General features: G+C 39.5%; 1 protein-coding gene across 4 annotated transcripts; it reads right to left on the bottom strand.

The window, feature by feature from the left end:
• Positions 1-21,858, bottom strand: tnpo1 (transportin 1). Of its 4 annotated transcripts, none has more exons than XM_042395051.1 (25): positions 21,707-21,858; positions 21,469-21,588; positions 19,801-19,876; positions 18,990-19,139; positions 17,961-18,067; positions 13,199-13,332; positions 12,457-12,538; positions 11,816-11,938; positions 11,486-11,604; positions 11,074-11,134; positions 10,020-10,188; positions 9,626-9,778; positions 9,282-9,507; positions 8,964-9,135; positions 8,587-8,673; positions 8,358-8,465; positions 7,659-7,817; positions 7,483-7,570; positions 7,297-7,395; positions 7,077-7,172; positions 5,071-5,146; positions 3,996-4,095; positions 3,829-3,903; positions 3,393-3,532; positions 1-3,257 (listed from the first exon to the last, which is right to left on the bottom strand). In XM_042395051.1, exons 2-24 carry the CDS (start codon positions 21,571-21,573, stop codon positions 3,425-3,427), a joined length of 2,673 nt encoding a protein of 890 aa, XP_042250985.1. In that variant the 5' UTR covers positions 21,574-21,588; positions 21,707-21,858; the 3' UTR covers positions 1-3,257; positions 3,393-3,424. The 4 variants fall into 4 exon arrangements, 3 of the variants coding, with proteins under 3 accessions (XP_042250985.1, XP_042250984.1, XP_042250986.1); XM_042395050.1 differs by having other exon boundaries at positions 21,469-21,591; XM_042395052.1 differs by lacking the exons at positions 19,801-19,876; positions 21,469-21,588; positions 21,707-21,858 and adding an exon at positions 18,691-18,809 and having other exon boundaries at positions 18,990-19,080.
• Positions 21,859-23,977: the final 2,119 nt, after the last annotated feature.

The raw sequence follows: 23,977 nt of genomic DNA on the forward strand, positions 1-23,977 counted from the left end.
TAATGTAAACAATTTATTGGAACAATGTACAGATTCAAGCAATGGTAACCAGTCACACCCACTATATCATCTTACAAATATTACAAAATTACTACAGTACAATATAGATTCTTTGCATGATCCAAAATATTTGGTGGCCCCAAAAGTATTACTTTTTTAAAATTCAGCAGCTTATTTAAAAAAAAAAAAAAATCAAAATGTGTCTATCAAAATTATGTTTTTGCTTTTATTAGCAAAAAAGATGAAGGCAGATAGTCTAATCAAGTCTGAAGGCTAAGTGAGGATGAGAATACAGGAGTTCTTTGACTAGACATTCCTTAATATTGGTGGGTGCTTTATAAAATACAAATTTTCAATAAAGCTTCATAGAAAGTCAAACTTATATTTGCAAACATTATGTTTATACCAAGTTGTTGAACTATTTCTTTGCTTTTAAATTAGGCGTTACCTGTCTCTTCAGATACAGTATACTGTATAACTATTGCAAAACACCAACAAAACCTCAAAGTATTTGCTCTCAAGGCGTTGTGTACACATTACACTATATATTATATGTAGTCTGATAACAATCATTTTTGACAAAAGGTACATAAAGTATGTACAAGTTAGCACAATTCCTTCTTCCCCTCTGCTTTTCAGCTGTAATTTTAAGTGTTTGATCATACCGTCACATTTTAGAGCTAGCAGTGTTGCACACATATAACATTAATGTCAATTAACACCCATGGGTATCCATTTCTAATACATAGGGCGAAAGTTTTACTAATCTCAGTTTTTTTTTTCTTAAAGGAGATGCATAAAGGCGTACACATTGGGCAAATGATAAAAACAAATAAGAACAACACTGAACACGGACAACCTGAGGTTAACACATAGAAAACACATATTCAAGTAGTGAAACACACCTACAATGTATAGCAGCAGTCAAGTCAGAAATACAGCACAGTAATGGTGGGGATTGTTTCATGTGTGTTCTATAGACCTACACTCTTTCGGTGAAAGAATAACAGGACTGTGTACACGCACACACCCCATCAAGCCGTGATTACTCCATTTTTTTGCATGCCAAACAGCTGGAATGTGACAGACAAAATCACCTCAAAAACACAAAATGATGTGGCACATACAAGTATTTGCCTCTGTATTCCATGATGCATTAAATCCTGTATTCATTAAATCTCAGAGACCAGTTATACATTTCATATTGTGAAATATATAAAATTTTATCTAAGACACTGAACTACTTGTACAATCTAGTGACCCAATTGCATCACATTTTTTATTGCATTCATTAAATACATTTTAGCAGCAATTACTTAATTAATGATTTGTGTTAACACTAAGGTCATATTCTGAAGGGTTTTGGCTACATTGTTAAATTCAAGCACTTGCAATTTAAATTCTAAGTGCCTGTCATGTGCATCGCAAAGGGTTAAAATACTGCAATTATTACTCTGGCCAGCAGAGGAGAAATGACTGGCTGGGCATTAAAAAACCAAACAATATTTAAAAAAAAAAAATCTTCTGATCTCTCCAACCCATCATGGAATACATTCAGGCTACATGTAACTTATACACTTTAAAAAATATAACAGCGCAAAACAACCAGAGACAATAACATTGTTGTGGTTTCACAGTATTTAAAAACTATACATCCAGCTAAGGGGTAAAAGTTAAGGGAGAACACTCCAGCAAGATTTATGTGAAGTTATAAAAGTCCCAGTGCTGCAATACATAAACGGTCACTATGTACTTTTTAAACCTTTAATTGAAGCTCCCCTCCCTCCCTTAATCCCCTTCCCACTATATGTTGGGGTGTGAGGGGCCACCAACATGCAAGAGATGAAAGCATCCAAGTACCCCACGAAACACAACCACCCAAAACATTACAGTCATCCTCAAGATCATGCTTATAGCACAAGAAGCCAAACAACCGATAACAAAACTTCAGTACATTGTAAAAGAAACATATCTAACATTGATTCGGTGGTTTGCATGGTTCGGACAGCCAAAGTCACAAAAATCACCAAGACAGGATTTGCGTCATAGCGGTTTAAGTCCAAGAAACAAGACTGATGATGACCAGCTAATAGGATGTTAACCTGCGTGCTTCTCCTTCATTTTTCCTTCATGAGGCTCAGACAGTGTTAAGGATTGTAAGCATCTAAAGCTCTGATATGCTTGCTGATGAATGTCCATGTCACATTCACACCACAAGACCAAACTGAGAGATTCACTCCGACGTTACATCACAGTCAAGATTTGACACATTTCCTAAATTTTGGTGTGTAAACCCAGTCATGCTACGTTACAGCTGATTGCTGTAATTCTCTGGTAGAGGAAATAAAACAAAACAAAAAAAGTACTGTAAATAGATAAATTACAAGGTCAAAGAAGAACCTTATCACAGGGCAATGACAGCTGTCAAACGCAACATACATCACTAATGTTCTACAGCTTTCCACAATGATACAAGCATGCTACCTATTCCCAGAAAAGCTGCTCTTAAAAAGAAAAATCTTGTGCCTCCAGTGACATAATTAACAGCCTTTGCCCTGCTAAGGAATAGGAACACTGAAATCATCTGGTAACTATAAAGATGATAACTTATTCTTGGTGATATGCAGCATTATAAAACTATATTCTCCAGGGTTGGATCCAATAGGATGCATTCTTAGCGTCAGCTGCTCTCCCTTAGCTTTAAGCTATCAAATATCTTCTGATGAACCTTCAAACTTCACGTTTCAAGAACAGTCTTCTATTCCACTGGTAGAATTCAGTTTCATTGTACTGCCACATGCCATTTACGTGGCTTAAATGATTACTCTGAAGACCATTTTAAACACTAAACCTTTCAATATGTGCAAACTCCTTATCTAACCAAAATTAAAGAGCAAATGCTATAGAGTTTTGCAAAGTTTTCTCCATTCTTTTCAGTAGTTCAAGTGACAGAAAATGATGTTTGAGGAATAAATGTAGAGAAAAAAGGTGATAAATTTCATTATTTCTGATTGAGATGTGATTACATGAATTTTCCTCCCATGATAAGGTTGTTCTGCCAGTCCCGTTCCCCCCTTTGCCTGTGCATAGGGGCACTGGGCACTGCAGGTACCACCTCCCTCCCACCCCGTCCACCAGGTCGGGGAGGGGTTTGCACCCCTTCCCTCCCCTTATCAGGCAGACCCTTCCCCCCAGTAAAGGGTAACATGTTCCCTGGGTAAAAGAGGTTCCCTATATTGTCTCCCATCATGAATGACCTGTGCAGAAAAAGAGAGACCGGAGTCAGACTGGAACACACTCCTACAGCAACGTTTCTTCTACATCACTGTAAATAAGTAGTATTTAGTAGTACAAGTAGTACAATAGCAAATTATATCAGATAAGAAACTGACCCCAGTGATGAGGCACACTGCTGTGGAAACAGTTACACCCCGTAAAAGGTTGCCAGCCGCTCTTTCAGTGGCATGGGGAACTGATCCGAGAAGCGCCTCCAGTTCTCCTCGCCCACCTGGTTCTTAAACCCGTGAAGGATCTGAAATTAAACACCGGGGGGAAGTTCATACCAAGTTAAAACCAAGCCTGTCAAAATAGATCTAGTGCATGACAGGTTTATTGCAGACACTGCCCTTCTTCCAGTTGGCCACTGGGGGGCAGGAGGGGTGACTAAGTCAGTAAATGAACAAATTAATGAATGCTTGAGTGAATTGTATTGTTAAGCCTAAATGAGTTTTTCTAATTTCAGTTTTAGTTTGAACAGAATAAGAAATCCATTCCAAGTCATCTGAATTTGAGTCATTTGTGTTTAAAACGCAGCTTTTCAGCTTTTACCTTGTAGAACATGTCTCGCAGATCATCCTTTGGATTTACCCAGGAGGCCACTGCGTCACAGAAGAATATAAAATCCTGTTCCAGAAAAGAGAGGTGAGGCAACTTTTCAACTTCCGGAGCGATTAACAACACATTGACCACGCTACCATCTTATTGCTTGACCTCACCTGCACTACACCTCCCGGGTTTACACTGATCATAGTGCAAATTCCTCTGAACGCAGAGTCTTTCTCCTCATTGTCTCTTATATTTCGTAGAGAGGTGCACCTGACAACAGGGACGGCCACATTTAACATCAGACATATCAAAAGAATGCTCAAGTAACAGTTTTAGAAACTTGTATGAATCTATCAGCTGACACTATGAATGACTAAAGCAAACATTAATATCTCTATAAAAAATATCAACACATTTGTAAGAAATGTAAGAGATATGTAACAAATATAGCTTATTGCTACCCTTAATACAAATGTAACATTTAGGTGTTTTCTTATCATCAGTACTCGTCTTCCTTACAAATACATGTTACACTCTATGTGAGGAGAAAATTGTGTCTATCACGACCCGAGATAACCACAAAAAGTCAAGCATGCACACAAAACAGATCAAAATAAAAACAAATCAAACATTTTACTTTTAAAACACAACTACTCTGAGCTCTAAGAACTTTCAAATTTTGTCTATGAGCAGTGTGTTCAGCAAAACCTCATCTATAGCACCTTGAAAATATTACTTTTTGACAGATTGACTAGAGAAGGTTTGGGGTACTTTTGGGACAGGCACATGCAGCTGGGTGACTACTAAATGAGAAAGGGCTTTAGGAATGCTCTTTTGCAGCAAAGACTGCATCCTTTCTCTGTTGTTGAACCAGCAGGCATGTGACAAATCTGATCCCATGCATCTTTTAGGTTGTTAGCGACAGTTAACAATGACAAAAAACTAGAAATTAAACAAATTAATGTATAATACATGAAGGTGCTACTGAGGCAAAAAACAAATCACAAGTAGGACCTAAAAGAGGACAGGGTTAGTCACATGGTTGGCAATGATTACAAACTGATAAGAAAAAAACAAAAACTAAAAAAAAAAAAAACTAAAAAAACTGAAAAGACTTCTTTTGAGAAGGAAAGTGAGGAGAGGAGAGCAACAGGGAAGAAAAAAGGGGAGCAACAGGAGACAGACGAGAAGAGAGGAAGAAAGCAGAGAGAAGATGAATTAAATAAAAGATTGAATAATACACACCAGGGTCTTATAAACTGCTGTAGCATGGGTGCCACCTCTTGAGGACAAACGTAACCAAGACGACCAATTGTTATTGCTAAGGTAACGCAATCACGGTTACACACCACCAAACGCCAACCAAGACATGAGCAATGAGGAGGGGAGGAGAAAAATAAAGAAAAAACAAACAACTCAGAGACATAAATCAACAGAATCTGTGTATGATAATAAACAGAAGATTTCACTAGTGTTGATTATTACTGCCCCTTCAGTCATGGGGGAGAATGTAAAATATGACACTCTAAAAAAACATACAACACGTTTAAGGGAGAACACATTGACAACTTTGACAAGACATTCATAGAAAAAGGCAAACAATGGCATCTGCTTTCAGAAATCATATGGATCAAACAGCTATTCAAATCTTTGATGATTGAAGTTCATTAGCTTGAATTAAAATATAGGTTTTTTTTAAATGTAAAGACACAGGCTAGCTAAGCTGTAGCATGTGTATGTGACTGGCCTAAACAAGAGCAGTTCACTTGGGTTTTCAGAGATTTCTCCCTTAAACTCACAAATGTTAATTTTACATAAGAAACAGAAATGTTTTTTTTTGTTTTTTTTTTGTTCTTTTGAAAAGAAATGACAGATTACTCCAAGCCAACTACATGGAGGGAGACTAGTATCCAGCACAGCAGGTTCTTATGAGGCAGAGAGGAGGGAGGACCTAAGTTTAAAAGACACAAAACTATGCAACATTCTCATTAACAAACAGGCATTTATGAACAGTCCAATGACACATGCAGAAAGCAGATGGTATGCTCATTAGAATAAAGTTCAGTGCAGGATCAGCTGATCAGAGAGAAGCTGAAAAGTGCCGCCATGCACTCCAAAAATGCGTCGCCACACCCACCTTTAGCTGTGGTTTTACATGGCTTTCTGTTCAAAATTAGTTCCAGCAATAAACTGGTTTCTTTTTGGAAATCTCTAAAGCAAATATTAAAATTTATAAAAAAAAAAAGGCCAAACCGTACAATTTAGTTGATTCATTTTGTATCCTTTGTATCCACTGTCGTGTTTTCAATTAATACATTGAAAACATGCGACAAATGGTGAAAAGGGTCAGATGCAGACTTTAATGAAGTCTTATGAAATTCCACTGGCGTGACACAGTTATGAATATCATGTATCCTGCATCAAACATTGGCCATTCTTAACAACATTTAACATCTATTGGCAGATATGCATCCACATTTAAAGAACAGTAAATAAAAGCAACAAATAAACTGACAGCAAACAAACAGGAACACATCTACTGAGTCCCTAGTTTTTCTTTTATTTAGGCAGGTTACACTTAACCCTTGCATGAATCTTTTTAAATGGGATGGTCTCTTTGACTCATCAAATCACAATTTCCAGTTAAATCTGTGATACAAGAGCAGAGTGTAACCTTTCTTTTAAGAATGCTCTAGACTAGTTGCCCTACATTTAGTCACGTTAGGTGTTCTCTAAATCATTGATGAGTAGTTATTGTTTCAGTGTAAATATGTCTGTCTTAAGTCTTATGGTAAAATTTAACTATGTGAGGCTGTGAACTTACCTATCTATCTCACACACTGCTTATGCCTTGCATTTTGTTCTGTTTCAATATTCTACTTCACCTGACGGTGCACAGTCAATCCACATTGGTTAATTCCAAGTCTGGGCACTTACATGGCTCGCTCGATTCAAGAGTGTCAAGAATTTCACACCAGGGTATGCCCGGGGTTTAATTTTCTTTCATCTCTGTTTATAAGGCCACGCTGCCAGGTAACAAATCAGTAGCTGAAATATTTTGCATAGTTTGGAGAAACCAGCGAAACCTGTAAGGCTCACGGCTTGGGAAGGGTTTTTGACAAAGATTAAAGGGCAGGGCAGGCACTCCAGTGGGTGTGGTGAGTCCTGGCTGAATGGACCTAAGTGTGTGAGCACCTCCCTGCATGTGTGGCAACCTGGCTGGCTGGCTCAGCACTGCCACAGAGTGGTACCTGTGTTTTCCAGTAGAGTCTTTGGGGTATTGGGCCTGTTAATGATCTCCACCAGCTGGTGCAGGACCATGGCAACATACGGCTGCATTTCAGCCCCTAGAAAGTAGGAACAATAAAAATTGATGGAAAGAAATCTGTTGACGGTTCACTCTGGTGACTGTATTTTGCAGCACAATATACAGAAAATATAGTGAACATGTGTTACAAGTGAAGCACTCACCCATTTGTATAGATATCTCTCCGATTGCCCATGTAGCATTGTTGCACACTGATATTAGCTCTGGGTTTAAATTAGTACCCAGTATGGGCATAAAATCAGCTGGAAGAAGGAAAGTGAGTCAATTTAGCAATTGACTAACAATTTATTGCCACATCAGTGCTTCATAGTCAACTTAAAAGAACATACCAATGCATGGTTTGACGTGCTGGAAACAAGCCTTGGTCAGATCCCCCAGCAGAGCAAAAGAACTCTGACGTACTTCTGGCATTTTGTCCTGAATGGTTGGGGAGAACAACAAAAGGTGAACTATGCAATCAGTTTATCAGATAAGTGGAATGTTGCACATTTTCACAGGTCTTCACCTGCATGCACTGGTACATGAGGGTCAGGATGTTGCTACGAGCAACCAACTGCTCAATGGTGCCTCCCAAACCCTCCGCCAGTCCACTGAGGAGATCCAAAGCCACGATCATGAAGTCTTTGTCGGGGGCCTCATACTGGTCTGGCTGGGACTGATGAAGCTAGAAGAGTAAAGGATGGTAGATGAGTTGAATTTAATTAACTACTGGATAATCATATTATACTTATTTAAAAAGCGTGAGTTACAAAGTCAGTTCTCTATCCTGAAGATGTAGTTCCCATCATCTGTGGTGGTGATTGAAGGTATAATTTATCTGTACACTTGTATATTAAACCTGCAGTAATGTAAATTTTTGGCCACTTGGGGGCAGCTCAACCAACAGTAAATGCAACACTGACACATTGTCGATTTATAAAGTTCATATAAAATGTGTAAACAACATTTAGAGTTGTTCCCAAGGAAAATATCTGGCTCTTTAGCTGCTTTAGCTGAGGGGAACTAGTTTCAGGTTATAATTATTGGTGTTTTTTTTCACTACAAGTGTCTCCTTTCACATTATACATAGCTATTTGATCCATTGTTCATATAAAAATTACAGATTAGGGCAGCTTTAAGTTTTACCTGGCTTGGCAGGAAGTGGGGTCTATAACTTGTATTTAAAAATAATAGTAAAGTGTGTTTGAGGGTCCTAAACACCCACCATGGCTTGAGCAAGGGTCTTCTGGACCAGGTTAACACAGCGTTGGTACACAGGCTCACAGTAGGGCAGGAAGCCACTCTGCAGGGCGGTGGCTACAGATGACAGACACTGAAGAAGGCAGACAGGGAGTACATACAGTCAGACAACTTAGCCTGAAACAACTGATGCTATGCCAAGTTAATGTTAGCGAAGATTTTTGCAGCTTCTAATTATGCATTAAGAAACTCACTTCTAATAAAGGGAAGAGATCTTTATCTTCATCTTTCAGTTGGTTCCATTTCTGGATCAGTGGAGGCATCAACATCTGGATGTACTCCTAATAATTAAATTGAATTAGTCTTTACAAAAAACACAGTATGCAAGTGATGAGTGAGTATGATAATTACACAGTAATTCATTCAAACAAATGAATCTTAGAAGCATGAATTTGTTGACACTGGTTTACCTTCTGGATATCCTGTCTAGAACTATAACTTCTGAAAGTACACTTACCACGACTAGTACTTCAAAAGTAAAATGAGGAAGAAGGCGTAAATCGTATGGGCTAATATTAGATTCACATGGAAATGTGAAGTGAAACTGACTACTCATTTCTGTTCTGCATACCGGTTTATTCAGATGATGCCCCACTGAGTCTGCAAGTGTTCCTATGGCGTCGTAAAGAATCAGCAGATTTTTGTGCTGGTACTTGTTGAAAGCAAACACCAGTGTGTCCAGGATGAATGCCAGGTAGGGCACCAGCTCTGTACAAGCCTCCTCCTCCAAAGTGGCAAAGGCACTGAGGGAAGAACACACTGTTACCAAGAAATCTGGATGCATTTCAACACCTGAAGGAAAACCGAGTGGGTGGCACCGGTCCAAATGCAGAGCAGAGTTCCTAATTTGCTGTAAAATTGCACGGCCTCATCGGGACTTGTTGCTCACCTGCAAGCGGCCTCCTGCACACGCTTGTTGCTGTCTAGAATACGTTTGAGTAACTCCGTCATTAGAGGCTTCAGGTAAATATCTGGCGGCTGGCTAACGACCCAGTGGGCGTAGCGGCTCAGTGTCCAGCAGGTGATCGAACGCACCAGGGCCTTCTTGTCAGACAGACACAGGATGAGATGGGGAATAAGCTCGGGCAGGTATGGGATCATGCCCTGCATGCAGCCTGGAGATAGAAGGATAGGAACAGTCGTCTTTTGAAGCAGGCATTTCTTATTCCATATCCCGTGGAGGAACTTAATCCCTATATTTAGTCCCTTACTTCATTTTCTTTCCCTTCTTACCTTCAGCTATAGCACCCAGCACTAGGATGCCAGACTCTTTAACTACCCACTCTGGATGGAAGAGCAGCTCTTTGAGTAGGGGCAGAATGTGCAGCAACAGATCATCCCTGAACACATTGGCCAACACGTCCAAAGCTGCTGCCGAACACTTACCTAACATTTAGAGAAAAAGTAGAGAGACATACATACAAACAAAGATGTTTGCAGACAAACATCATACAGACATCACAGGTACAGTAAACACAAACACAAGACAGGTAATCAGTACACATCCCAATACTGATTCAGTAAATGAGGGGAAGGGAGACTGTGAAAGTGGAAGATTTATATCAATAAGGAGCCCGACGCTGGAGAGAGATCTAGACAGCTCCATTTACGCAGGCACTGAACTCACGCAGGTTCCAATCAGAGATTGTATCATCATCGTCCAGTTCGTCATCATCATCTTCCTCTTCCTCTATCCCGTCGCCCTCGTGCTGCTGGGCAACTGTGCGGGAACGGTGGAAGCGGGGTCTGATGTCTTGCTCGCTGTCGGGAATGGCCTCGTCTTCCTCGATGTCCCCCTGACGATGAACGTACAGGAACACAGAGGTAAACTCATATGTTGCATGAGCATTACTTTTAAAAGGATAGGTTCACAGTTTGTTAAGTATGTTTTAAAACAATAGTCAGGAGCCCAAATGAACACTGACACGTTTTTCTTGCTGTAATCATTCCTCCTGTTCATAGTGGCCATTAGAAGATCCTTTCATAATGCACTTTAAATGCAAGTGATGGGGGACAAAAACTTCCTTCCATACAAAAATGTATTTAAAAGTTGACTTGAAGCTAATGTGAGGCTTGCAGCCACCCAAATGAAATCAAGTCTTTCAAATTTACAGTCATTTGAGTGCCATATTCACTCTTTTTATTACTATCCTTCCACTGCAGCTGAACAGGAAAACACTGTCCGTCGAGACAGAAAGAGGTTTTTTTTTTTGTTTTTTTTTTACTAAAAAGGCTAAAACATCCACTTTATTCGTCTAACTCAGATGGCCGAAACCTCATACTAAACTTTTAAATACATTTTTTTGCTCAAGGACTGTGGATTTAGTTCCCCATCATTTAAATTGTAAGCGTACTTGGAGGGGATCTTCTAATGGTCATTATGAACAGAATGAAGTATTACAGCCAGCAAAAGCTGTTTCAATATTAATTTGGGCGCCTGACTGTTGTTTTAAGACAGACTTGAAAAATTGTGAACTTATCCTCTGACACGGCTGAATGGTCTACAAACATCAGAACGTACCAACGTCTACAAATGATTGCGGTAAAAATATATTTAACTCAAATGTACTTGAACCACACAGTCACTACGAACCGCTTAATTGAACTGTATGTCATCCTGAGTCATGGGGCAATTTCATCGCCTTACCTACAGGTACAAATATTAAGCTATATAAACTGACCTTGAGTAGAATAATGTCAATCTCAGAGTACTTCATCCCGTTGACAAGCACCGGAGTGAGCCTGGAGAGGAGGCCAGAGGAAAAATTATGAGAACAAAGGGCAAGGGTAGGTTAAAGCCCACGAGCGATCACTCACATCTGATTCCTGCTGTGGGCACAGTTTAATGTGACAGCAGGGTGACAGATGTTACGGCTGAGGTCAACAGCCAAGGTTCTTAATCAGCCGTCTTGAGGTGAGGAGGAAGAATATCATCCTGGGACAAGGTCTTCACTGACTTATTGCCAAGGTTGCTATGATTCAACAGCTTTCAATATTTGGACTGGAGTGTCAGTCTATGAATTGTATGCTGATGTGTGTGTGTGCGTGTGTGTGTGTGTGTGTGTGTGTGTGTGTGTGTGTGTGTATTCTTACTGGGAGAGGTGTCCACACAGCACTTCCTTACACACCGGCTGCTCTGCCAGAGTAAGCCAGAACTCACAGGCCTCCAGCGCCACGTTTTCATCTTGGTCCTGAGTCCTCTGCAGCATGTACTGAGATGAAATGAAGAGAAAATGAATTTTATATCCTTAACACTATAATCTTAAAGTACCAAACTCAAATCACTGCTGCATCCTAACTGAGACAACATCTTCCATATGGTGCCATCAAGGGCATATACACTCTTAATCTTTATAGCACATTATATAAGTATTTAGCTGAGCCTCACCTCAGCCTGCAGCCCCCCCTCCCAGCTTCACTCACCTCTATGATGTTATGCATGTGTGGCAGGAGACGGTCCAGACGAACCTCCAGCAGCATGACTAGAGCCCTGCACACATTCTTCCTCACTTCTGGTTCCTCATCTGTCGCCAGTGCAAACAGGTTCTATAGAGGACAGAAAGACACCAGGATATGAATAACTGGTTAATTAAACAATACATGTTGCTATTTAAAAAGCACTAAAACTCTAGGTATTTTACCAGTCAAAAGTTTGGACACACTTTCTCATTCAAGTGAATGGGAAGGTGTGTCCAAACTTCTGACTGGTATTGTGGGTTTATACAATGAATAAATAAAATCTGTATGTAATTGCCTGTATTGTGATACATGTTACTGTGGGAAAAATATCAGGCTAGCGTTTTATTGCGAGTTGTTTCTACTGTGAAACCTCTAAATATGAATGACACATTCAGAAATAAAAACAAGACGTAAAAATTGTGAAACTAAGTAAAAAGGCCAAGAAAAGTTTGGGACTACAAAGAAGAGGTTTAATGGAAACTACAAAACAAAACCACAAGCAAACTGTGAGGTAGCTTGTGTATTATTTGCTGAAGTGACAGTGACCTGAAAGAGGAAGCTACACATATGCTAAGATGTTATTGTGATATTACAACCAGACTTGCCTCAATAAAAGGGTCGATGTGCAGCATAAGAGCCTGAGTCCTGCTGATGATGAACTGATTGACGCAGGCGATGGCGTGAGACCTGCAACACAATAACCACAACTTAACAGTCGCGAAAACATGTTTTCCTCACATGTTGCACGCTATGAATGCAGCCTCTGTCTTCTTCTTTTTACACCATCTCCTCTAATTTAATCCTCTAATATGAGAAACTCTTTTCTTCTGTCAACTGAAGAACAGACTAGAGTCTTCAACTGTATAGTTATACAGACCTTTAGTCCTGCACAATTAGACGTTTAGCCGCTCTTGCACGTATACTGTATGTTATGCAAATCTAAATAAATGTATTTGCAGCATAAAACATGCTCACAAGTTGATGATTAAACCGTAAGTTAAAAAGTGGGACTAAAAATAAATAAATAACTTGTAATTTTCCCTTTATAGCTCATAATTCTATGCAACAAATACAATAAATGTTGGACCTGTGATTCATACAATTAGAGAGCAGAAGTCAGGAAAATATCTTCAAAATAAACTAACAAACTCTTTACTAACTAAACATACAGTATATTAACAATAAGTAACTGGAATTCATAAACATTTTAACTGCAATGCAATAGATCCTTTAAAAGAATACTGCAGCAGTAACAGATTTAACAAATGTGCCTCCTTTGGAAAGCAACGTGTTTGATGTAGGCACGATTTAAAGTTTGCTTTAAAGTATCGGAAGAAAATTTGATACCTAATTTTGGGGCTGCTGTGCTTGAAAAACTGCAAGAACTTGGGGATCATGATGTTAAGAGGACGATCCAGCATGTCGCTGTCCAGGATCTCAGCAGAGTCTTCACATATTTTCTGCAAGGCTCCAAACGCTCCCTGAGGGACGAGGAGAAAAGGAAAAAAAAAAAATCAAAGAAAGTGATGAGAATTCCATAACAAATTTCATAACTATGTTATTCGAGTAGGCAGGTTATTCTCCCGACTACTGAGATACCACTGGCAATAATAATAACAGCAATAATACTCAGCTCAGCCCCCACCCAACCTCAAGGCAGGTTCAACTGCAGGCTCAGCTATACACAGAAGGGCTTGTGGAGGTGGAAGACTCTGTTTGGCCTTTTTGGTTTTGTGTTTCCATCCTGTTTTCCGGTACATTCTCAACACACTGTTAACAGATGTTCATATTTTATCGACCCTGTAAACATACAGATAGGTCAAAGGACCTTGCTATAATTTTTTGCACGGTGATCTTCAATAGGATTCATCCACTTCTGCTTTAATAATCTTCAAACAGTTGACAAGCAGTCACACACACACACACACACACACACACACACACACACACACACACACAGACACACACACATACAGGATCTCTCTTGCAACACTTTCTTAATACTAGCTGCTTGACTGATGGTTAGTATGCACGCTCACGATATGCTGCAGACGTCAGTCTCTCTCCCACAAAAATGCAGTCGGAGTAACAGATACAAGAAACAGCACGGCGCTGACACTGACGCTGTCTGAAATGTGTTTCCATGGAAACTGTTCCTGTGTCGGCATTCCTTTCAGATGACAGATACAGAATGGTTTTAAAAAAAAAAAAAAAAAAATATGTGGGGGAGCTGAAGGGATGAAACGAGATGAGGAGGGTAAGGCTGAGAATGTGTCAAGGTCGCTGACGGGAGGAGACAAGGTGAAAGCGTATTTAGAAAAACACCTTAGTCATTGATCCTTACAGCAACTATGCATATAAAAACCCCCCAAAAAGTATTAAGTGACCTGAAGCGTGTGTGACTTGCTTGCTGGTGTCGAGTCTTTGAAATACAATATAATAATATAAGTATGTGATGTAGACCTGATGTAGCTGAAAGAGTAAGTTTGATACTTGTGAAGCTAAAAAGCAGCCTTAAATTTCCCCAATCAATAATAAAAAAAGGAGCAGAATTCTATAATTTTGCTTAGTTTTATAAATGATCAGCATCATATTTGGGCTCTGGGAACAATAATATGCTGAAATGTAACTGCTTGTGAAAATGTATGAAGCAGGACCGCTCACGTTGACTTAAAAATGTAATATAGTGTGTTTGTATGTGAACAGAGAAGGGCAGAGAAACGGGAGTGGCCTTCAAGCATTCCAGTGACGCTGAGTGTTTAAAGTGTAATCCTCCCTTCGAGTCCTGCTATGGAAGGTCATTAAACGCGAGAATGTAAGTCATGCAGATGACAGCGAGCCAGGGCGAAGAGAGGCATGCATTTAGTCAACTCAACAGCTCCTTCCTTCAGACTCCTCCTGCTCTGGAAATTTGAATGTGCCGCTGTTGAAACGAGCACCGAGGTGAAAAAGCATTAACATGCGTGATCGTTCGCCCTCTAGAGCGGAATCAAACTCGACCCTCGCGACACCATGGCAAACACTTTCAAACTGCCGTTAATCAAAATAGTAAAACAGCTCCCGGGTAAAAACCTATATAAAGCGAACCACCAATATTCACACTTGGCATCCGACACACCTGCTGGTGTCTTTTTATAGAGCGTGTAGACGGGGGCACGGCAGCGCGGTGGCACAGGGAGCTCTTCCAACAACTGCTGCTGCTGTTAAACCACAAACATGACAGTACCTGTGGTGCAGCTGCAAATCCTGATGTTATAGGTTTTGTATTGCCTTTTTATGCAGTGTATATTTACAGTTGGGGTAGTGCATGTGTACAGTACCGTGTATCCAACCAACCCTTCCTTTTTCCACTGACATCAGCAAGAATTATGGCTCAGTGCAAGACTTTTGCACACTCATAGTAAGGACGGTCATCTTGCATAGATACAAATGGATAACAGATATATTGCACAATGCTGAACATGTAGACTGATCAAAAAAGGCCTGAAGTCAACATATGATATTTGTATTCACATGTGCTGGCATACATCTCCCAGAGTTCAAAAATATTCCCAAAATAGATGTGGATTATTTATGGTTTGCTACAACAATTAGCAAGCTGGAACATTTACATGGTGTGCAGAAGAGTCTACTGTATTCTTCCTGGTTTAGATAAACCCTGACATCCACTTAAGCTTTACTGAGAAAAAAATATATTCAAGCAAGAAAAAACAAACAGCTACTAATTCCTTCACAAAGCCAAACAAAGCAGATTAGGCTATTGTCCACAACAAAGGAAAAAAAAGCGTAGTGAAAACAGATATGAAAGAGCTTTCCATATTAAACCCCCCCTCCCCCCAGGTAATATATCCAACAGATAACAGTATGGCAGTAGCTCCATCAATTTGAGGTCTAACATTGTCTATTTTCATTCACTTCATTATGTGAGAGCAAAAAGGAGGGATGGTTTCCAAATGAAGACTCTAGCTAGCTAGCGTGTGCTAAAGAGCATTGAAAATATTCTTCATTGCGCCTTTAAAATTAGGCAGAAGCGGTCACTTTTTGTAATCTTTTAAATCTATAGTTAAGTATCATTATTGCTATTATCATTATTGGGAAAATTCACCACATCCATTTAAACAAGACAGAGTCTATGACCATAAAAGTATGAAAAAACTTAAACGAAACCTATGTAACTGCAAAATGTCTTTGCTTCCCTAACTCAATGACACCAGGGATAAAACATTTTGATACTTTTTATAAAAGTGTTTTCACTATATAATTAGAAGACACTTTTTTTTTTTCATTCCCGCGCCAATTGAACTATCTTCAACATCAGATGCTAAGAAGCTTTCCAGCCTCGCAAGCTGCTTTTCAAAAAAACATACTGAGTCTTATGAGGAGCCGCTACATTCGGTCGCTGTTCGGTGTTAAGCCTTGCACACACATACACTTAAAGATCCTCTGCAGTAAATAGCTGACCTAAATCTCTGCTTCTGAATGAGCTTTATAAGAGAGAGAAAAGAGAGAGAGAGAGAGAGAGAGAGCGGCGGGCTGTGGTGCTCCACCGAGAGCCATTTTTGTGTCACTCCTCAAATTTAAATTTCAGATAAGCTGTGGTGAACAACTCTGTCCGGGATACTTTTTTCGACAGAGCCGAATATAGCACGACTGGTTTGACGTGCTGTTTAATTTGTGTGTGTATGTGTGTGTGTGTGTGTTCTCCGACGTAATGTATCCACCTTCCCTATAGAGGCTGATGTCACAGGCACATGCAGCTGACAGCCTATTAACTACCGCGGAGTTTATGCGAGTCTAAGTATGGGTGCGGTATCATTACACGGATCAGATGATCCACTACGAGCTGCTGTACTGGCACAGAGATTTTAGCGTTTGCCACAATGGGGGCATTTATGCACCATCCCCATCTTGTAACCGGAGAAGTGTTTGATATCATCGGCGACGGATGACATCAAGCACTTCTACTGAGGAGAAAAGGCTCTACTTGATACGATGGATGATAAATATTATACTACAGAGCAATAAAGGATAATGAAGGATTACGGCGACACCTGTTCTGAGATTCTGTTTCTTGACTGTGTGTTTGTCCGTCTGTTGCTTTGTGTGTTTCTCCTCTTCGGCAAGTGTGTGGTTTTAATTTAGCGGTGGATGGGTGGGTGGGTAGGCGGGCTGGTTGGGTGGATACTTGGGATTAGTTTGGATACTGTTTTCTATTTTGCATATGGTGAAAAATAAATAAAAATAAAAACGACCTTGATCAAAAAGGATAAATCACTGTTGTTTTTGCTGATGTGCGCATTATTAAAAAAAAAAAAAAAAAAAAAGCTATTCTGGGTAATGGTGTGAGCCAAAGTCAGAAAATGAGGTCATATGGTTTTCTGGTAAAAAAGGATAAAAAAAAAAGAGAATAAAATGATTCCGTGTTGAATAATCTGTAGCTGTGGCTGCTTGCTCCAGCTGTGAGACTGCCTTTAGCTCATCTGGCCAACGGGATGCTATCCAGATGCCGCTTTTGTAGCTGACCCAGCTCTTTCCTTTCCACAATAAATAAATAAACAAATGAACAGGCATGCAGCGGTCTGTGCCCAGACATAGAAACACGCTTACTTATAGCATAAGTGAGCGATGACTGGTGATCGCAAATATCTGTCCCCATCTCTCTCCCTCCCCCACACTCAAACACACACATACCTTATGGCAAAAAGCTGTTGCAAAAACACATTTTAACCAACTTCTGATGAGAATTTATATTAAAAAAACCTCAGTACTGCCAGCTCCCACTACAAAAACTACAATAAAGCATCGACAAATGTAGCAGCGTTCAATTTTTCATCCATTTTTAATGCTCCCCAGTTTTGTCAGAGGATATATTTCATTCTGATATCAACTATCATCTAATATGATTTCTGCAAAAGATTTTAGCTGCTGTTGCATTTATCAAATCTTGCACATCCTGCATATAACGGTGTTACAGGGTGAAAGGATTTTTAAGGTCTCGACAGACAGACAGGCACTAATGTCTGTACGGGGGAGGGGTGGGGAGAGACATGTTTTCTGTCATCATTAGTCCAGTGAACTCATAATCCCAGACTCCTCTGTGTATCCTCACCTCACATGTGTTGTAGTCCTCAGAATCCAGCAGCTGGCAGAGTTTAGGCAGAAGCTCCGGCCAGTTTTGTAGCTCTCCCTTGGAAGCGATGGTGGTGATGAGGATACCTGTTTTTGGGGAACAATAATTGACGTCGGTTGTGACAAAACTACAAAGAAGGCACAGACGTTGCTATTTAAAGTGAAACAAATCCAGGAAACACGCTGAGACGCTTTCTGCTATCCCTTTGTATGGATATGCTTTGAATAAATATGCATTAGATGAGCATTCGCAAAAACAAAATGTTTGATGTAGTAATTAAATAGCTTTAACGTTGGTCGACTGACTGCGTGGCCACTGCTTGTGCATGCATAAATAAACAGTATCAGCGTGTTGCAACAGTCACAAGTAAAGTTGAATGCAGCAATAATCATAATAACAGGAAGAGACTGGGAGACTGACTTCTCTGTAAATGTATTTGACTGAGAGGTGAAGCATTAAAAGCTGGCCTTAATCATGGGGATATGTTTTTTTCAGTGCTAATACATCTTAGAAGTGCTGTGCTGTGTTTAATACCAGACCCAAATAAAGAATGATACAAAGCAGAAAGTCCTATTCTAACCAAAAAACCTAATCTTCCATCTCCAGACACATTTACACCACGATATACAGTATAATCAATATTTAACATTCAGTATTGACCAGAGGTTTGGCATTTAAGAGCGGTGATTCATTTCCGTGGTAGACTCACTTTCCTTTAACCTGCTTTGTTTACTGCAGATGCTGACATAATTGATGTGAAGCTGTTGAATTAAGCCGTAGGTTCGATGTGACAGCATGATGTGTCAGCAAATCTGCATCACCAGACAACTAAACAAGACAAATAACGCAAGGTACATCACAAAAACAAAAGGTTTTAGCAGCCCTATACTTCAGTATTGAGATGGATATTTTTCTTTTATAGACATGAATGATCGAGTAATGGTTGCTACCGGTCTAAATGTGTATGGAAATCAGAAACAGTCAGCGGACCCAGAGGATGTGACTTACCAACTGTGGCCCGGATTAGTGGAGAAGAGTCTCCGATGTTTTGGAGGCACTCGCTCTTGATGAAATCAGACACGCCATTAGGGAAGTTCTGATAGTGGGCTTTCACATTGTTCTTCAGTATCAGCCCACTCAGGGACCGCGTTGGTTCATCTTAGAAGGGGAGGGGGGTGGAAGAAAGGACCAATGAATGAACGGCTGAGTAATGTTTTTGCTGAGCATAAATATACTGGTAGAGTGGAGACAAAGGTTACAGTGCAGTGCAGGTTGGTGACTCAGTCATTAATTGCTTACAGGATCTTATTACCTCCTCTTTCTCTTTTCCTGCTCTACAACATGGTGCACGCAAGCATCGCCACATAATAAAAAATGCTTAACTAGACACTGAAAAATATTGCCACTTGTTAATATATTTGTATAAATAAACGGCAATATATTTCCATTATAAATAGTTGTTTTGGACTGAATATTTCCAGCTCGTTGTAACTCGTTTAAAAGCAATAGTGCGACGGCATTCTAAAATGTCTTAACACCACTTAACATTTGGGTCATCTACTGTGCAGACAGTGAAGCCAAAAGTTGAGTGGTGCCAGGAATTAGGTTTAAAATTAGAGTGACCCATATTCTGAGTGCCACATCATCTGTGGCAAAGATGCCATCGGGTCACCTGAGTCACGGCCAAACAGACCTGTCACTGAACAGTTACATAAAAATGACATGTGTGACGCCCACGCTGTCCAGTACCATCAGATGATCTAAGGACACAACACGGACACACAACAAAACAACACACTGAAACAGACGGACGGCTCACCTTCTGATTTTAACTTTGTCAACACAAATATTAAATAGTTGTTGAAGTCTGGATACTGGTTCAGCTGCTCGAGTCTCTGGGAGAAGTGGTTGAGGAAGACAAGATGCTAACGGCGCATATGGCATGTTAAAAAGGTTGTAAGCACATTACCACGGTAACACGGTTAGAACGGCAATAACTTGGTTTTTTTCCCCATCTGAAGAAACATAGAAATAGCAAGTGTTTATGTGGTCAAGTGGTAATGTAATGTAACACTGTAAAGGCATGTGTGTGTGTGAGGGGAGTGAGTGTATGTTTGTAGGTGGTCATAAATATGTCATTTGGTGTGACTGAACCCAGCCAGATGGTGTATTTATTACAGCAGGTCATTTATGAGTTAATGATGCAATGCATATGAGGCGTTACATAAGCAAATCATTTAGTTTCAGTATGCAAAACAGACAAAAAAACATAAGGGCCGGCAGCGCGAAGCAGACAATAGTAATTGTTCCCTGATGCAAAAGAATGAGTTGACTTATGCAAATAAACTGTAGTGCATTTGCGTCAACAATAACAAAAACAGAACATGAGCTACACAACAGATTTATAATGCACTTAACAAGTTTGCATAGCATTCTTGTTTGAGTATAATGCTTGCAGATGAAGCGGGTTGGGGGGCCGTCTTAGTGTGTCAAACATGTTTGATTTTTTAGGATTTGAACATGGACAAATCCTGACAGTGCTCTATAAAGTGAGACGGAGCAAAAGTCATTGAAAGCTTTAATAAACAGCATTCAGGTTTTAACGTTTCATTCATGTTTAATGCTAACCAAGTTATTCTTGCCAGAGGATATAAAAGATTTACATCCAAATCCTTTCTCTAGTTTTAATTTTCCTGTGACGAGAGAATTGCGAATGTTTTGGATGCTGATGAATGTATCAAATCAAGGGATTTCACGTTAATATAGACTGCTCTTTCTCTCCTGCTTTTCAGGGTTACACCATATCATTTCTTTGAAGATTGCTGTTGTGTTTACAGTGTAAGATGATTTACGGGGGGAGGCGCCCGCTGGCTGCATAAGAACACCTTACCTGTCATCATTAATCATTACATCATTATTACAGTACACTAGACTTTAACTGCACAAATGTCTGGTAGCTTGGAAACATATAATCTGTGACATTGCACATGCAAAGCTCTATATAATGCTGTGTAAAATTAATATTATGTGCAACTGATACCTCATTAGTTCAGACTGTAATCCAAAGTGAACAGCACAACACCCAGTGCAGGGAAACATGTTGTTTGAAGATTATGTGCAGAGGTTTTACAGGAGGGTTGCATGCATTAGCTGTTAATGAAATTAGCTGCTGAAGCACAATGAAAAGCCTCATTTAGCGCTGCTTGCATGTAAAGTAAAACCTGACATATGACTTATGTTAAATATGACTAGATACAGTTAATTCAGGAGGACAAGGCCTGTTTTTTTCTATTAGCATGGGTGAGTTGTTGAGCTTTAGAGACAAAAAGCACCAAACGGTCAGCACCTGCGTACCTGCTCATAACGGTAACCACCCCGGCTAGTGTTGGCTATAGCTAGCCTGTTGAGTCTATCTACCGTTATTAAGCGCTAACTAACTCGTAACAAAACATGTCTTAACATCCAAATGTGGCTCAGGAAAGGATACTTGCTGGACGGATCTCTGTGTGGACGTGTCTGGCGACTGAGACTCTTTCAGCAGCTGTAAAATTTGTTGAAGTCCTTGCTCGTCTGGCTTCCACGCACACTCCATCTTGCTCTGCTGCTGCTGCTGCGGATAAAGACATTAACATTAGCTAACACATAGGATTTGTCATCAAACGATGCTCTGGTTACTACATTGGCTAGACTCGTAAACTAATTGAAGATACAGAGAGGCTTTTTACCTGTTTTGACTTAGCCGACGTATTCGAGTGTAGCTGACTTTCTGATGAAATGTGACCGTCTGTCTGGGTTTTCAGACATGGGCCTGTTACGGCAGGCACATCCGTTTTCGCAACAAGCTGGAAAAGCTGCGGGCCATACAGACTCCCGTCGCATTTAATGGGCTGCGTCATCAGCTGACACGGGGCTGGGTGGTCCTAGTGCCTACCTTTTTCAGTCAAACATGTTCACAAATCAACCGACATTTTTATTATCATGATTTAATACCTATACATTCACAGGGTTTTTGGCATGGGATTACTCTCAAACCCCATTCAGTCAGATAAGGAGTGGCTATGGGAGAGGGTAGAAGGGTTTGGAATGCAGCCTTTAAAAAAATGCATATTTCTGACAGCACTTGAACGCAGCACGACTCACCTGAAGGCCCCATGATGTCGCTATTGTGTTCAACATCGTTGGTTTATAAATTGCGTACATAAGACAGCGACATCTAGCGGCTGTTCACACAAATACACAAATAATAAGAAACTAATTTTTTTTGTTTACTGGTAAATTAAGAGAATAAAGTACTAGCAAAATATACATATATAAACAATGTAGTGAGTAAAAGATCCAACAGACCCAATTCTCTAATTCAATTCTTCATGAGCACAACTTTTAATTTTCTCCTAGTAGTAGGACATTAGCTCAATGTTGAAAACTGGGAAAATTGAGATAATCTAAAAACAGCTATAGTTGTGAACAAAATAGACACATAACTACAACGTTACAACGTTGACACAGAAATATATATATTCTGTATTATATCTATGTATTATAAAAAACAATGTAATAACGTATTATTCATATTCCCCATCTCAATCTCTGTTTTATTACACAAACTCAACAAACTAAATATAATTTATCAGTGTTATCAAAATGTTGGAGAGAATGCAGTGAACATCATGCTTAATTTGGCCATATTTGTTGGTTTTGCCCAAATTTTCAGACATTTTGGTAGATTAAAAGGAATATAACAGAGAGTTTCTTGTTTTGGATGAAGAATTTGTATTGCTTGGTAGAATGTAGGGCTGCAACTAACAATTATTTTTTATTATCGATTAATCGGTTGATTATTTTCTCAATTAATCCATCAGTCATTTGGTCTTTAAAATGTCAGAAAAAGTTTAAAAATGTCACTCACCACTTCCCATAAGCACAAGGTGCAACCTAAAATGTGCTGTTTTGTCTAAATCAACACTGACAACAGAAAATATTCACATTTAAAAAGTTGGAATGGAATACAAAAAAAACAGAAATCAAAATAGTTGGTGATTAATTTTCTGGCAATAGACTAATTTTTTCAGTTCCAGTAGAATGCCAACAGAAACTCAATTTAGAATGATATATAATACTGTGCAAAAGTTTTCGGCAGTTTATATGTTTAGATTCTTATTCATTCTTGCAGTACCATCGGGGAGGCATCTGATTGGTCCCAAATTTATTCTGCAGCATGACATCGACCCCAAACATACAGCCAGAGTCATAAAGAACTATTTTTAGCAACAAGAGGAACAAGGAGTCCTGCAACTGATTATATGGTCCCCGCGACAAAGCCCTGATCTCAACATCATCGAGTCAATCTGGGATTAAATGGACTGGAAAGAACAACTAATTGAAAATTTGGTCTGATTACCAGCCTAATAAATATATTTAGGGTGTATATTGTGTTCACATATGTCAACAAAGTCAGTGAACATAGCTGGTATAATTTTTAATTCTTCATTCTAGAGCCTACATGTATATTACAGTGTTACTTCCAACTCAAATTAAAAGATAGGTTCACAGTTTTTCAAGTCTGTCTTAAAAACAACAGTCAGGTGTCCATATGAACACTGAAAGATGTTTTCCTCGCTGTAATCATTCCTCCTGTTTATACTGACTATTAAAAGATCCCTTTCAAATGCACTTTCAATGTAAGTGATGGGGGCCAAAATCCACAGTGAGTCCACACAGTCATTTTGTGGGGGGAAAAAATGCATTTAAAACTTTATCTGAAGCTTATATGAGGCTTCAGCAGTCTGAGTTACTCACATCAAGTGGATATCTGCCACATTTACAATCTTCATTCCTCAGACAGTGTTTCCCTGCTGAGCTGCAGTGGAAGTATACTAATAATAATTATAATAATAATAGTAATAATAAACTTTATTTCCATAGCTTCTTTCAAAACCAGAGTTACAAGGTACTGTAACATTGAAAGATATCTATTTGATATGACTAATTTGGACGAC

Source organism: Thunnus maccoyii, chromosome 19, assembly GCF_910596095.1.
Source record: "Thunnus maccoyii chromosome 19, fThuMac1.1, whole genome shotgun sequence".
Lineage (NCBI taxonomy): Eukaryota > Metazoa > Chordata > Actinopteri > Scombriformes > Scombridae > Thunnus > Thunnus maccoyii.

Excerpts from the sequence above, each read along its gene's own strand:
- tnpo1 (XM_042395051.1), bottom strand. The coding sequence starts at position 21,573 with ATGGAGTGTGCGTGGAAGCCAGACGAGCAAGGACTTCAACAAATTTTA. Across the intron at positions 11,135-11,485 it reads CTGTGTGGACACCTCTCCCA|GCTCACTCCGGTGCTTGTCA; the intron begins GTAAGAATACAC and ends CCTCCTCTCCAG. Across the intron at positions 7,396-7,482 it reads GCACGTCAAACCATGCATTG|CTGATTTTATGCCCATACTG; the intron begins GTATGTTCTTTT and ends TCCTTCTTCCAG.